Source organism: Primulina tabacum, chromosome 9 (genome assembly GCF_025594145.1).
Source record: "Primulina tabacum isolate GXHZ01 chromosome 9, ASM2559414v2, whole genome shotgun sequence".
Lineage (NCBI taxonomy): Eukaryota > Viridiplantae > Streptophyta > Magnoliopsida > Lamiales > Gesneriaceae > Primulina > Primulina tabacum.
The window spans coordinates 39,854,183-39,869,724 of record NC_134558.1 but is presented as its reverse complement, the minus strand read 5'-3'; the positions used below and the strand labels follow the sequence as shown (position 1 = coordinate 39,869,724).

Sequence of the window (15,542 nt, the reverse complement as noted above, 5' to 3'; positions counted from 1 at the left end):
AAAAAAAAACATATATTATGGAAAATTTTGAGGAATAACTAAGGTCAATTTTTGTTAAAATCGATGTTATTTTACTATCTCAGATATATTATACTCAAATTTCATGATATTTATAATAAGCAAAGTTATAAAGCAAAGTCTCAAGACGGTCAAATATCACATTTATGAATTACAAATTAAAGCTTCTCCAACAGATTGAAACCCTTAATCAGAATAATCGAAAGAACGTGAATTTGTATTTAGGTGCAAATAATATTGACGACTTCTTCAAAGAATCCAATCCATTTTATTACAATGAAAACCGGCTTCAAATTAACTTGAGTCATACTTCCAACAAACAAACAAAAAATGGCAACCAAATGCAGAAACATCAATACATCATAGGCTCATAGCACCTATAATATCACACAGAAAGATAAAAATTCTTTCAATCAACGATACAGTGATCTATACGGGAAAAACAAAGGGCCACAAGAATTTATGAGATAAGCGAGAAACATAGCTCATATCTGAGAAACAGCTGCAGTTTTACAGATGGGGCAAGCATTTTTCTGCACAAGCCACTGCTTTATGCAATCAACATGGAAGGAGTGTCCACAGATCAAATTCCCCGTCTCATCATCCGTTTCATATTCCTCCTGGATTAAAACATTTTTCAATAAATTTAAATCAAGATTCACCTGCATAAAAATGGGGGTATTCATGTATTCACGTTTTAGGGACATTGTGTCTTGATCCAGTCTTCATGGCTAAGACATGAAAATCCTACATTGTTTTACATTATCTTTTCATTGTATTTTTGCCGTTTAAAATTCAACAAACATAGATAAAATATGCAAGATTGTCCAACCTGGCATATACTGCATTTCCTTGCCATGTCTAAGGCAAAACGCAATGATAAATGATCAGATAATGCAAGTTTACTACTTCTCAGACATTTTGTCATCTCATCCTCTCGCAGTCCAGTATTCACATATCTGATACTGTCTCCAAGTTCCAGTAATTCCTGTCATAAAATCATGCATAGGGATGTGTATTAAGATTTAAAGACAAGCGAGTCAAGAATATAAAGCAAAGTCAAATTTGGAATCATGAAAAAACCTCATAGGACATGTTATCGACGTCAAGCCTCAAATCCCTGAACCGGTCGCGTCCATAAGGCCGTCCTCCAACAATGAGACCAGTTTGAAGCATCACTATCTGCGTGACAATAGTGCAACTATAACAATCAATGGATTACCTTACACCAAATAATTTTTCAGGCAACACGAACAGGAAAGGTTTTCTTGAAAAGATTAAGTTACACAAGCTATTTTGAGACGCAAGGCGCACTAAGCAGGACATGTATCATTGAATTTAATTAGGAGCAGTGTGCGGCAAGGTACGCCCATTATCATGTAAAGGCTGACTAAAATCAATTGCATTCACTCTATATTCATAATTCCTACATGTAAGGCATTCTTAATAGGCACATGGAGTATAGATCTCAAAGGAAAAGCTTCAGATCCACAGAGCGTTCTTCTTTGAAAGGACCACCTTTGCTGTTGTCTAGGCACATACCTTGTTGGCATTCCATAATGGCCCATTGAATTAAAATAAAATAAAATTATTAAATACAAGCAACTCCAGGAGAACTTTATGCACTGAAAAATTCTGATATATCAAAATCCAGACCATAGAAATATAAGAAATGCTTGTATTTTATCTTTTTACTTAAAGATGGAAAAAATCATCTCTGTATTTGCTACAATGTATCTTTGCATACGTTAATAATGTTGTTAGGAAAGTCCAACTACATATTTTTCAACTATTGAATTGAGTTGAACACAAGTGGTTGACTATACGTAATACCAGAGTATACCCAACGTATTTCTACAAATTTTATGTTATTAGTGAATTTATTTACCTATCAAAAAAATATTGAGCATCTTTGCATCAATCCAGTAATAAGATTATAAGAACCTCAACAAACATGAGTTTGTTAAGGCCTTACACCACCACAGAAAAGAAAGTTGTTAATCCACTTGCATAATTTTTTCTCCAGGACATAGGTTTTTGTTAAGATATCTATACTTCCATTGAGATTTACGCAAAATTGCTTCCTGCCAGGTGGTTTCACATTAAGGACTGCAAATTCAAATCGCAGTTACTGGTTGAATTTAGATTCGTTCTCTTAGTTTTCAAAAAGTTCGGCCACAAGTTCAAGGCATAGATCAAACATTCATTTAATAAGCAACATTGAACCCAACGGATCTACAGAAAGACAGTAAGTTAATTAGTTGTATTTTTTTACCAAGATTTGTAGCCGAGAAATCTATTGAGCAAATATACACAAAAATTCTACCAAAGACTTGTCATTCTGTCCTACAACATGACTAGTCAAATGTAAAAATTAAACACTAGAAAGTTTGTCATGGTGTAAGAACTTTCAAGCTCTGGACAGGTGGTATGACCCTTGATATAGACTAAGAATTAGGATGATCAAGTGCACGGAAAACTCATCTTAGCAATCACAAATTAGAACACTCTTCAGTTTATTACTTGATAAGATCCTTAACAGTATGATCGATTCATTGCAGAAAATTGTGTCCTTTGAATTTCAGCAAATGAATATAATTTATGCGTAAATATGCTCTGAGACACAAAACAGGTTGATTTCTGCTAGAAAAGGCGAACGTAGGACAAACCTCGGCAAGTCCTTCACTGAAACCATGTCTGACATTATGATGATGTATAATTCCAGTAACATCGGAGCGAAAGCGTGGCATTCCTACTGCTGTGTCAGATTCAGCAAGAGGAATATCATCAGAGGCAACCACTCTCCTCATGGAACATGGTGACCGCTGATAAATTACAAAAGTGAATCAAGACCGGTGCACGTAACGTCCACCCCAAAAGTAACAGTTTGGGGGTTAAGTAAGGCCACAGCTTTAAAGGAAGTAACCAAGCATACTTGAAATCTAAAAACTGAAAGCATGAAAGATATCCAAAATAAAGGCATGCATGCAGGTGAAATGGTTAGTCATGGGAAATGATTAAGTGATCGTGAACAAGGCTAATGAATATAAGTTAAGCAAATGGAACATGTCCAGTCTTGGTCACGGGTAAGAGTAAGTCAAAAGGGAAACCATGCCCTTCTTCTGCTTAAGGAAACAATAAACCCAGCAACAATGCCACTCCGGCAGAATTTTACGAAGAACGCACAGTGTTAACCGAATCACAGTAATAAGCCATTCTGGCACCCCGATTAGTAGATCATATCTCTCATTTTGCTATCCTTACCCAACTCCGATTTGAGAGCAGTCACTGGAGTTATATTCTCCCTTCAAGCACCTCAGATCTCTCCCCAGATGCCATTTCAAACACTTTTTTGGAAGGACAGGCAAGAAAAATACTTCAGTCCAAACTGGAGCTCAGACAAAGATACAAATTTGTTAGGCTATTTCTCGTATAGCTTATGTTGGTTCGTAGTACTATCGACCTCAAAGCTCACAAATTAGCGTATTGTATAGGTTCCTCAATTAATCAAAGGCTTGAAATTGGCAAGTGTATTTCTTTTCTTGGTACCCATTCATCAACTAGAGAATCCCAAATTCAGTACTGCCCCACAGCTTCTTGAAGAACACACATAGACTAGTAACAAAAATTCAATCTCGAGCTAAACATACATCATCAATCAGTGATAAGTCGAGAAGGAGAACCACAAAACAGATGCTTAACGCCAGAAAAGCCAAAAACGTATTTCAGTATTGTTTACTTTCGTAAGTGCGCAGCTGAAAGTCAAAGCCAGAAAAACCATAAAAAATAAATACAAAAGGAAAAAGATTAGTACCTCCCTCTGGCCAAGAACAATCCTGTCAACCCCATGACCATCAATTTTGCCTCTAGCCGGCACAGAAGGAGGCCTTCTCGAAACAGTAAAATCAACAGAAGCAACATCAGTACTCAGCTCAATTCCAGGTCCTCTGGCTGGCACATATGGAGGCCTTCTCGAAACAGCACAATCAACAGAAGCAACATCGGTACTCAGCCCAATTCCAGGACCGCACCAAACATCAGGAACGCCAACACAACTTGATGACAGTGTTAATGAGAACGAAGATTGAGATAGTGAGTTGGCATTATTGTTGCCATTATTCGCAACAGCAGGATGGTTATTGCAGAACAACTTGCTGACGCCATTTTTCGTGGTCTTAAGCCTTTTCTTTTTCACTTTCTTGGCTTCCCAATTGGCCGAAGTTCTGATGGCTTCAGGAACCGAGACCTGTGAGGAGGCGGTGCAGCCCAGTCCTCTAAATGCGGAAGAAGTGAGGTTTTTCTTCCTGTCGGAGATAAGAATGGATGAAATGGTTGGGTTCACAGTAAGCAGAGTCGGATCTGTTCGTGGGTTCGCGTTTCTGGGCTTTCTGAACTTGGTGTGCACAGCAATGGCCGAGTCTTCTGCAGCCAACATAGACATATTGCGAGTTCAGAAACTGAATATGCTTTGTTGCTTCTTGTGGTCCTATGAAGTGAGGAAAGATGGGGGGAGTGAGAGCTGATATATGTATTCTTAAAAGTTTAATTTCATTGCTGTTATTATTATTATTTTATTTTTGTAATTTCCTTCATAAAAGTATCATTTTAATTTCATTTATAATATTTTTTTCCTGGTAAAAAATTAATATTCTTATTATAATTTATTTAACTCATTATTTATTTCAAAATTTCAAGATTATCGTATCGATTAAAATATGATGTAATGCAGTTTTTATTATAGTAATGGATAATTGAAATTTACTATTTAATAAAAACAAAATCAAAACAACCAAGCACAAAACATTATGTAGAACTTTGGAATCAAAATAACAAATGGGTGGTTCTTTAAAGGATAAATTAATAGACAATTATTGAATAAATACTCGTCGGGTACAATACAACCACACAAAAGTCAAAGTCGATTAGCGTAATACTATTCGGTTAACTGCATTAATTAATTTAATCGATTGAATGACTTTTATTTTTATTTTTTATTTTTTATTTTTTGAATTCAACCAAATTCTCGCATTAAAAAAAATAAGAAAGATCGTGATTTAATAAATATAATTATATCTTCATTGATAATGATTTTTTTATGTAAAATCTAAAAACAAATTCATGTAAATTTATGTCCAAAATAAACAATATCATATTATTACACAGATATTTGTGTTTCAACATAACTCCTCTGTAGAGGCATGTGCATCTACTTCCTCCATCACAATTTTGAAAATTTCAACCTTTTCTAAATGGAATATTTATTTAGTCAAAATATTTTTTTGGATCTTTGTGAAACTCATCATCAAAATTGAGTAATAATTTTAACCAAGGTTATATAGCATCACCACGGACTAATTAATAAAATTGAGATGACTGAAAAATGATAAAGATAAAAAAAATTATGTAGCATCTCACCTTCATCAAATACACCTAAACAACAATATATAATAATATCGAATAATCTATATTTATTCTTATATGTGAGATTCATGATTTTTCCATTGATCAAATAAGTGAAAATAATCAAAGATAATTGGATACAATTGTCTGATAATATACTAAAACTAAGATCTCGTTGACCAATATTCATTTGCTATTGTGAAGAGGAAAAAAAAAAGAAGAATAATTCTACGTAAATTTCATTTTTCAATAATTAATTTCACATTTGAATATTTTTTAGAGCTAATTTTACACACACAGGAAAAAAGAATAATATTAATGAAACATTTGAAATAAAATTTGTCCGAATGCAGACGTGATTAGGTTGGCTTGACTGGTTCGTGAGTGGGTTTTGGTTTGTCTTCTTGCGTATCTCGTGGGAGACATGCTCTGCGTAAATGATGAAAGTTGTCTCCATCTCTTTAATCAATAGGAATACGTATTTGTCGATCAATTAGTTTTCTCCAGCTTTATGCTTGGAATACTATTCTTTTTTATTTTGCTATTTTAATGTATATGACAAATAACTTTTGTTAATTTACATATAATATATAACGAGTGACTCGACTATTTAAGGAATGAGTGGTGATACCCCGAAAAGAGCGATCAGGACAACGAGTAAGACTCTAGCCCGACTATTTAAGGAGGGAGTAGTGATACCCTGGAAAGAGTGTGTAGAGCCCAAAATCAGTACACGTAAAACACGTGCATTTATTTAAATTTTAAAAAAATATTTATTTAAGTTTAAAAGGAATTTTTAAATTATGGAGTATTTTATTCTATGACAATTAATATTTTATTTTCGCTTAATTGTGGTGCAACTTTTGTAAATTTAGGAATATTTTATGTATTTGTTTTCAAACCTCGAGTACTCTAAATTTTATTTGGACTACACCATATATTGATTAATTAGTTTAAACCTAATCAATATATTTAAATTATTCCTAAATTACCCTAAATCCATTCCAATTGCCTCCAATTGCAAGACTTTGTCCAAGTCTTCTCCGGAAGAAAATTCATTCCCATCAATTCTCCTCCATTTCCCCTCATTTATTTCCCTTCTCTCCTCAAGTGTTCTTGAGCTCCATTTCCATATATTCTACCATTAGAGAATAGCAAGAAGCTCCAAATTTCTTCCTCGTGTCCGGATCGTCGAGATTTGCGAGATTTCCTACGTTTCAAGACCAAAGACATGTATAATCATTCGTTTTATGCATCGATCTCGTCATAGTAGATATTTTGATGTATGTTATGCGTAAAAGTTTAATTATTATGAGCAAAGTTTGAGCGATTATGCATTGAATCGATTTCTGAAGTATTTTTGATCTCAAAAAAACGTTTTGCTGTCATTTCGGTTCCTGTGTAATTTCGGTTCCTTTTCGGAAAATATTGTCAACATATAAAACGTAGAACTTTTCGATACCTTCGATTTGATATAGAATTCGTAATTTTTGGACAAGAAACGAGTGAGTTATGGTTATTTTCGTGTGACTGCTCAAACCTTTGATCTTATGAAAATTATGTTCATCATGTTCTTGAAGTTATTTGTTGCAGGCTTCGTTGGGTATCGTCGGGCTTGTGCTACTGCATTTAGGTATGTTATGGGATGTGTTTAGATGTTATTTGGTGGTTCGTTTGAGTCGGGATTGGCTTGGGATGTAATAGAAGTTGTAAGAAGCGAAACGATGTCGAATTACGGGTTATTGTTGTATTGAAGTTTTTTGTCGATGTTTGGGGATGTTTGAGGTGTTTGTACAGGTTTGAATCAATGTAATAGCATTCTAGGATGAGTCTTGAGGTGTTGGTTCATGGTCCTTAGGCTTGGGTTGGAAGAATGAATCATTAAGTTAGTGAATTTCCACGTCCAGAGGCTACACGGACCCCTTCCCGGACCTCGACACGGAGTCCGTGTCCTTTTTCCTTCAAAAATACGAAATTTTCGTGCCTAACCGGACCCCTACACGGGGTCCGTGTACCCCCCTCTAAAAAAAATTAAAAAAATTTAAAATTTTTTTTTTATTTGCTTCGGGGTTCTATATCATGGTTTAGTACGATTGTTAAAATTTATTTATGTAAAAATATAGGATTTTATTTTGGGTTCTATATCATGGCTTAGTAAGATTATTACTACACGAGGTCAAGTCCCGAGAAATTTAAAATGTCATAAGCTATTTATTTACTTCGGTGGTGAGCACGAGTACCTACGTCTAAGCTATGGAAGATAAGTGTTTGAACTCATGTTAGTATGTTGCAGCAGCGGGCCCAAGCAAGATCCAACGAATCGCTCAATGCCAAGTAAGTATGTTCGACGTGCAAAAGAAAATATTTTAAGTTTTTTAGGTATGCTAAATGTCTCGTGACCAAATTATGAATGGATTTGGAAGTCGGTGAACGTGGCCGAGGACCTCTCCACCCCGTTAAAGCATGAACGGGTTTAGATCAGGATTGGGAAGCGTTAAAGCATGAACGGGGACCAATCCACCCGTTAAAGCATGAACGGGGATCTCGTGTATGTGGTAGTGGATCTTCCCTGTCAGCCCAGTACTGTGGTTTAGTCTGATCAGGCGAATTTATGTATGGGTCACTTGCTTTGAAACATGTCTCTACGCAAAATGCTGAAGTTTATGAATGTTCAAGTATGTACAAGTATGCAAGCATGTTTAAGAAAAGTCTTATGATGATGACACGTCTATGATTATGTATGTATGCACAAGTTTCAAGTATGTTACGTTCAGGCTTTTAAGTATGCAAGTTCAAGTTTCAAGTATGTACGCTCTATTTTAAGGTTTCATGTGATTTTATTATGTATTACTCGTTACTCCCAATTTATACATGTTGAGTCTTTAGACTCACTAGACTTGATCGATGCATGTGAGGATGCATTTGAGGAGACGAGGGGTGAGGACCAATGAGCTGGCTTGGACTGAGCGGGAGGTTAAACCCGAGGACCACCCATGTTTTTATGAATACTTTTATGCATGTTGTTTCAAATACTATGATTTTTATGAAGTGTTTATGATGTTTAAACGATTATTTTTTTTGGAAAATTTTGTTGTGGTTGTTTTTATTTCAAATGTTTTAGACGAGAAATTTATTTTAATGCAAATTTGAAAGTTTATTTTGTATTTAAGAAAATTTTTATTTTTCCGCAAATTTCAAGTAGTTTAAAAGTACGGTACATTACAGAGTGATTGGGACAGCGAGAAAGACTCTAGCCCGAATATTTAGAGAGGGAGTGGTGACATCCCCGAAGAGGCCCGGGTCGTGGGTACTGAATAATCCTGGGTCATGGATCAAGTTATGAAAAGCTTCGGGCCAATTCAATAATAGCTAGGCAAAATCATCTCCCCAGGCTATCAGAAGCCCAGGCTTTCAGACGAGTTCTTGAGTGATGGATCTCTACCCGGATTACCTCGATAAACACCTTACTCGAGTGCACACGTGTGTTATACCTTATCTTGGTAATCATTACTGTCAAAATCAAACGGATTTGACAAGGCGAAAGGGAAAGTTTGGCGTGTCAGAGAGGATGATGTCAGAAAGCAGGGTATGGACAACCATCTTCCCATCATTAATGAATGGGCACTGAAAACAATATCAGTATTGACTTTCTTCTTATAAATACCTGGGTTTGTTTCATTCATTCATTCACATATATCGTCCACATCATTTACTCTCTAGAATCCGCACACCATTGACATATAGAAAATTGCTATATTGGTTCTCTTCGTTCACATGTCGACTTTAGCATCGGTGTGACCACATCGGACATCTATCCGGCGATCATTCACGTGATTATCTTCGTGTTTACAGATCAATATCATCTATTCCCGGGAGAAAAGCATCTGGTTTGGACACATTTCTCTGTGCTCTCATCCCTCGTCATTTTTATACTCGATCCAGTAAATCGTCCGACCCAATTCACCCGGATCACATCGTATAAGATATGATATACCATAATATAATATTTAAAAATCAATTTAGGTAAACATATTTCACAATATATGGCCTTATAATATATGAAACTTCGTCTCGTCGTGGCCCAAAAAGTGAGGAAATTTGCTTCGGTCGGACCAAAATCTAAAAGTTGAAGCCCAAAAAATATATGGCCGCACAAATGGGTGTACAAACATCAGATGTCATCGACAGGATTTTTTTGGGAAATCCCGCTATCATTAATTATCAAACGATCCATTGTTTGTGAAGGGACATAACAAAATTGGACAAATTGGACGAGATTCGTAAAATCATGGTAGCCGAGTTCCTTGATATTTAATATATAAAATTTATTTTCGTATATTATTATTTTATGTTTACTTATTCAACAAATTTCCAATGATAAAATTCATTTAAATGTTCTGGAGAAATAAGTTTCTCCCTCTGTAGGGTTTTACAACTCCAGTGTTCGCACTTCGGATCTAACAAAAAATGGCGGCACTCGCGGTATCGAAGCCGAAGACGGAGACATTCGTGGACAACAAGCGGAAAGATGACATCCGTATGGCGAACATAGCGGCGGCTCAGTCTGTCGCTAACGCCGTTCGCACCAGCCTCGGTCCCAAGGGCATGGATAAGATGATTTCTACTTCCTCCGGCGAAGTCATCATAACAAATGATGGCGCCACCATCCTCAAAAAGATGGAAGTCCTCCAACCCGCCGCAAAGTTTCTCGTCGAGCTGTCCAAGTCTCAGGATGTTGTCGCTGGTGATGGAACCACTACCGTCGTTGTTATCGCTGGTGCTCTACTCAAAGCCGCACTTTCCCTTCTCATATCTGGTATTCACCCCACTATCATATCCGACGCCCTAAATAAGGCTTCGATCAAGGCTGTCGAGATTTTGTCTGCAATGGCTGTGCCTGTTGAGTTAACTGACCGCGATTCCTTGATAAAATCGGCCTCCACATCATTAAATTCAAAGGTGGTTTCTCAGTATTCCACGCTTTTAGCCCCTTTAGCTGTTGATGCCGTGCTTTATGTGGTGGATTCTGAGAAGCCGGATCTGGTAGACCTGAGAGATATAAAGATTGTGAAGAAACTCGGGGGTACCATTGATGACACGGAGTTGGTGAAAGGGTTGGTTTTTGATAAGAAAGTTAGTCACGCTGCCGGTGGATTGACGAGGGTGGAGAATGCAAAGATTGGGGTGATACAGTTTCAGATTTCTCCCCCCAAAACTGATATTGAGCAGAGCATTGTGGTTTCTGACTACACACAAATGGATCGGATTTTGAAGGACGAGAGAAACTATATTTTAAGCATGATAAAGAAAATTAAAGCCTCGGGCTGTAACGTATTGTTGATTCAGAAGAGTATTTTGAGGGATGCTGTTACAGACTTGTCATTGCATTATTTGGCAAAGGCAAAGATTTTGGTGATTAAGGACGTGGAGAGGGATGAGATAGAGTTTATTACCAAGACATTGAATTGCTTGCCTATTTCCAACATCGAGCATTTTCGTGCAGAGAAGTTGGGGTTTGCTGATTTGGTGGAGGAGGTATCATTGGGAGATGGTGGGAAGCTAGTGAAGATCACAGGGATCAAGGAAATGGGGAGGACTACAAGTGTTCTGGTTCGTGGATCAAATCAATTGGTGATTGATGAGGCTGAGAGGAGTCTGCATGATGCTCTGTGTGTGGTGAGGTGTTTGGTGAACAAAAAGTTTTTGATTGCAGGGGGTGGAGCTCCAGAGATTGAACTATCAAGGCAATTGGGTGCATGGGCGAAGGTGCTACATGGGATGGAAGGGTACTGTGTGAAAGCTTTCGCTGAAGCTCTTGAGGTTATTCCGTACACGTTGGCTGAGAATGCCGGTTTAAACCCAATTGCCATTGTGACTGAGCTGAGGAATAGGCACGCACAGGGAGAGATAAATGCAGGTATCAACGTGAGGAAGGGACAGATCACTAACATTTTGGAGGAGAATGTGGTGCAGCCTCTCTTGGTGAGCACAAGTGCTATTTCTTTGGCTGCAGAATGTGTTCGAATGATCTTGAAGATTGATGACATAGTTACTGTGAGGTAGAGTTGATTGGTGCTTCAAAATATTTTGGTCGTTGAGAAAACTGCTTTTTATGACACTTTTGTTACATTTCTGTGTGGTTTTCATTCGGTTTAATGTATTTTGGGTTGTTCTGAATTTGAACTGTCCTTTTCCTTTTCCCAGTGATTGGTATCTCGATATTTTGTTTATTCAGAATTGTTATGGCATAACCAACACATATAGTCTCTATGAAGTTATACAGGTAAACTGTGATCACTTATCTTAAAAGATTTTTTACCCCTTGTGATGACCGCACATCCTGAACAATATTTCTTTATGTAAATCAACTGGCCGAACAGAGAAATTCTCGTCGTGCTTGTTCTCGACCGAAACTCTGAAAAGTATTAGAATTGAAAATTCTAAGTCAGGGTTGGATCCTATCATGCAACTTCGCAAAACTGCAGCATTCACTTCATTTGAAGTTCATAATGGTGCAGCTCATTTTCATCGGTATGGCCTTTTTATACTTTTATAGGCCAGGAAACGTGTAATGTTTCTAAAGCGCAGAAAATTCAAACATTCCAGTAAAGATATTTGATGCTAAGGTTTTCTGAGAACAGTTGGATTTATGTTCCATGAACTAGAAGTTTTTGAGCAAATCACCATGTGTTGACCGGCTTAAGATTGTTATGGAATATCAGCGTCACCATGACACTCTTGGCTTTTGCTGTTGCTCTGTAACAGATGTCTTGTCAATGTTTCATCATTATGTTGGTGGATTTGAATCTTTGTCTCTGCTGCTGCTGCTTTACCCCGTAAGACTAGATAGAGGCCAATCATAATGAGGGCAGCTCCAATGACCCTAAAGATTGGAAAATTTATCAAGTTTTGGGAAAAAATTCTGTTTGCTGGAACTTTAATTTATTTCAAGTTTTTTTGGTGATTATATTCATGCTATCTTTTTCCTTCAATGCCTTAACATGCCCTCCAGAGTATAATATTGGTCGCCAAGGATTACAAATGCCATGCCAGCGACTAAAACTGTTTGAACTGGCTGAAAACTCGCAACAAAAACTGGACCTCCTTTCTGAATATACCAGGTCTGTTACTATCCCTGAAGATATAACTCCCTGCAATCCATATACAGTTGAAGAACGATGTTAGTAGTTCGCTAAAATTAGTATTCAGACGAGAAATGTACAGGGTTTCGATGTTTTACTGCATATAGGATAGTGAAAATTTATTCACCGGATTGGATTTGCCAATGGTTCGTATCCCTTTCCACAAAAGTTGCTATGAATAGAAACTGGATTATATGATATTCTTTCCACAAATATGAACAGAAACTGGATTATATTATATTCTCTTATTATATACTTATTATATTATTTTACTATTGCATATATGATTATTTTTTTCATATTTTTTTGTGATATTATAATTTAAGAAATTGCACAAAAAATATAACTACAAAATTACATTAAAATCATAAAATAACATGTTGAGAGGAAATCAAAAAGATAAAACATTTAAATGTAGTTTAAAAGATGGATTATTTGAGAAAATTAATATAAGAGTTACATTTTATTTTTAAATTGATATAAATTACTACTATCAATATATATTCTAGTGATAATTTATTAGCATTTGTTAGACTATTAATAATATATTAGTTGGAATAATTACACTACTAATTAATTATATATTGGGTGGAATAAATATAAAATTTTGATATTTCATTTTTGTCAATACAACAATTTATATATATATTCTTATTAAGTTTTTGGATATGTATTGATAAGGAGTTCATTTTTGTCTTTTGACAATTGAAGTCAAACAAAGCTCATGATCCACATTTTTACATAGATATAGATATAGATAAAAAAATTTATTTTTTATTATCAAATATATATTCATTTTTTATGTATCATTATTATATTTCTTAAAAATTGTGTAAAAAATTTTCATGCAATTAATCTAATATTACACAATTCAAGAGGATACTATAAAATTTATAATGAAAAATTTGTCATTCTTTTTATACTTTTATAAATATTAAAGATAAATATATTTTTTTAATGTTTTTTAAATATTTTTAATGAAAAATATATATTTATTCAAAAATATATTTTTTTAATAATTTTTCTAAGAATAAGAAAATGTTATTTCTTTAATTTATTTTTATTATTAAATATTATTCAATTTTTACATAACATTATTTTCAAAATTTCTTTTTCTAAAAATTATGTATAAAAAATTATTATTTATTTAATATATTTTTATTATCAAATATTTATTCAATTTTTACATGACATTAATTTCAAATTTCTTATATTGCAATTTTTTATTAACAAAATAAAAACGTTAATATGATTCTTATGTGTTTAATGAGTTCAAAAAAATAAATGTATCAATTAAACAAATGAGCAATACATCGACTTCTACAAATTTATTATCATAAATTTGACATTAAATTTTATAAACTTTTTTTTTACTAATATTCATGCAATTAATACAAACAATATATAGTTTTTAAGTAATGTATTAAAATCATAATACAAAAATTTTGGCCATCATCCACACTTTATGTGTGTGTGTATTCATGCAACTAATACAAACAATATATAGTTTTTGAATAATGTAATAAAATTACAATGTAAAATTTTTTTTGCCCAACATCCACACTTTTATAGGTGTATAGATTTACTTCTTCGTCCTATACCCATTTTAAAGTCCAATGTTTCACGAAATGATATTACGAATTTCGTATCAAAATATATAAATTCTCAAAATGAATTAGTTCGATTTTTTTAATTTTTATTTGACCTTTATCTATCATCAAATTTTCATAATACTGATGATATTTTATGAACTATACATATACATAAAAATATTATATATTTATAAAATCAGTTTGGTTCGGAATTTTTTTTAAAAAACTTTGGACCAAACCAATTTTTTCGGTTTGCAAAATTTTATAATCAATCTAAATCATGATCGACTAAAAACCAATCCATATCAATAATTTGGTTTAGTTTTCTAATTTATTTCAATTTGGTTTTGTTTAGGTATATATGCTTACCATTTTTTGTCTCTTCTATTTAGACTTTTCTGATCATCATTGGCACAATCAATCCCGGAAATCATTCATTTACCCATTTTTTTTAATGCCAGTTTTTTTTCTTTGCCATTAGTTGAATTACTCCTTTCAAAGGATTAAACTATTCAATTAAATATAATAAATCAGTAACCATCACTTACATAAAAAATTTAATGTAATTAATTTCATCATACTTAACTAGCTAATTATTAGTTGTGGGTCTTTTAGGCTCTCTGATTGCTCTCTCTCTCTCTCTATCTATATATATATATATATATATATCTATATATATCTATATATATATTTCCAAATATTGTTTTTGCAAATTAAATACATGTCACGTCAACTTATAAAACATAATATTTGGATTATTACATAATTTGAATGATTTAAAATATAATATTATTATATTATTACTAATCTAGGTGGACTCATATTTAATTGCGTGTGCTTTTGTATGAAAATCATAGCTTTTAATAATATTATATGTATTGGAAAATAATATTTAAAATGTGTGTATTGAATATTTGAATGTTGAATATTTGAATGTTGAAAATAAGAGTTGTAAATATTGAAAATTAGTGTGTGATGATGTAGGTAATGATGTATTTTATTTTTGGATTATTTGTAAAGATTTCCTATAAATAGATCTCTCATTTGTGAAGAAAATCACAATTGAGTAGAGAGAAAAATATTATAAAGTGTGTAGTTTGGTAAATTTTGAGAGTTTGAGATTTTTACTTTTTACCATAAATTTTTACTTTTTCACAACACGTTATCAGCACGAAGCTCTAAAAGTCCTACATACTTTTCCAAGCTCCAAACAGAAGAAAAAGGTAACAAAAATAATTATATTTATTTTACTGTTATTTATTTATTGTGTATTTATTTAATATACAATATAATGTTATTATTAGAAATAATAAAAATAAATTTTTCATAAACTTGTTATAAATCCTGGGAGGATGTTAAGACGACATCCCACACTCCCGGTAAGGGATAC

General features: G+C 33.9%; 2 protein-coding genes and 1 pseudogene across 2 annotated transcripts; 1 reads left to right on the top strand and 2 right to left on the bottom strand.

Moving 5' to 3' along the window:
- Positions 1 to 232: 232 nt before the first annotated feature.
- LOC142556137 (uncharacterized) lies at positions 233 to 4,527 on the bottom strand. Its single transcript, XM_075667417.1, has 5 exons — positions 3,833 to 4,527; positions 2,688 to 2,843; positions 1,102 to 1,200; positions 851 to 1,006; positions 233 to 638 (listed from the first exon to the last, which is right to left on the bottom strand). The coding sequence occupies exons 1-5, from the start codon at positions 4,457 to 4,459 to the stop codon at positions 504 to 506; spliced, it is 1,173 nt and encodes a 390-aa protein (XP_075523532.1). The 5' UTR covers positions 4,460 to 4,527; the 3' UTR covers positions 233 to 503.
- A 5,278-nt stretch (positions 4,528 to 9,805) lies between these two features.
- LOC142556136 (T-complex protein 1 subunit delta-like) lies at positions 9,806 to 11,648 on the top strand. The gene has a single exon (XM_075667416.1). The coding sequence runs from the start codon at positions 9,886 to 9,888 to the stop codon at positions 11,479 to 11,481; it is 1,596 nt and encodes a 531-aa protein (XP_075523531.1). The 5' UTR covers positions 9,806 to 9,885; the 3' UTR covers positions 11,482 to 11,648.
- Positions 11,649 to 11,792: 144 nt separating this feature from the next.
- On the bottom strand, positions 11,793 to 14,165 carry LOC142504506 (WAT1-related protein At3g18200-like; annotated as a pseudogene).
- Between the last annotated feature and the right edge of the window lie 1,377 nt (positions 14,166 to 15,542).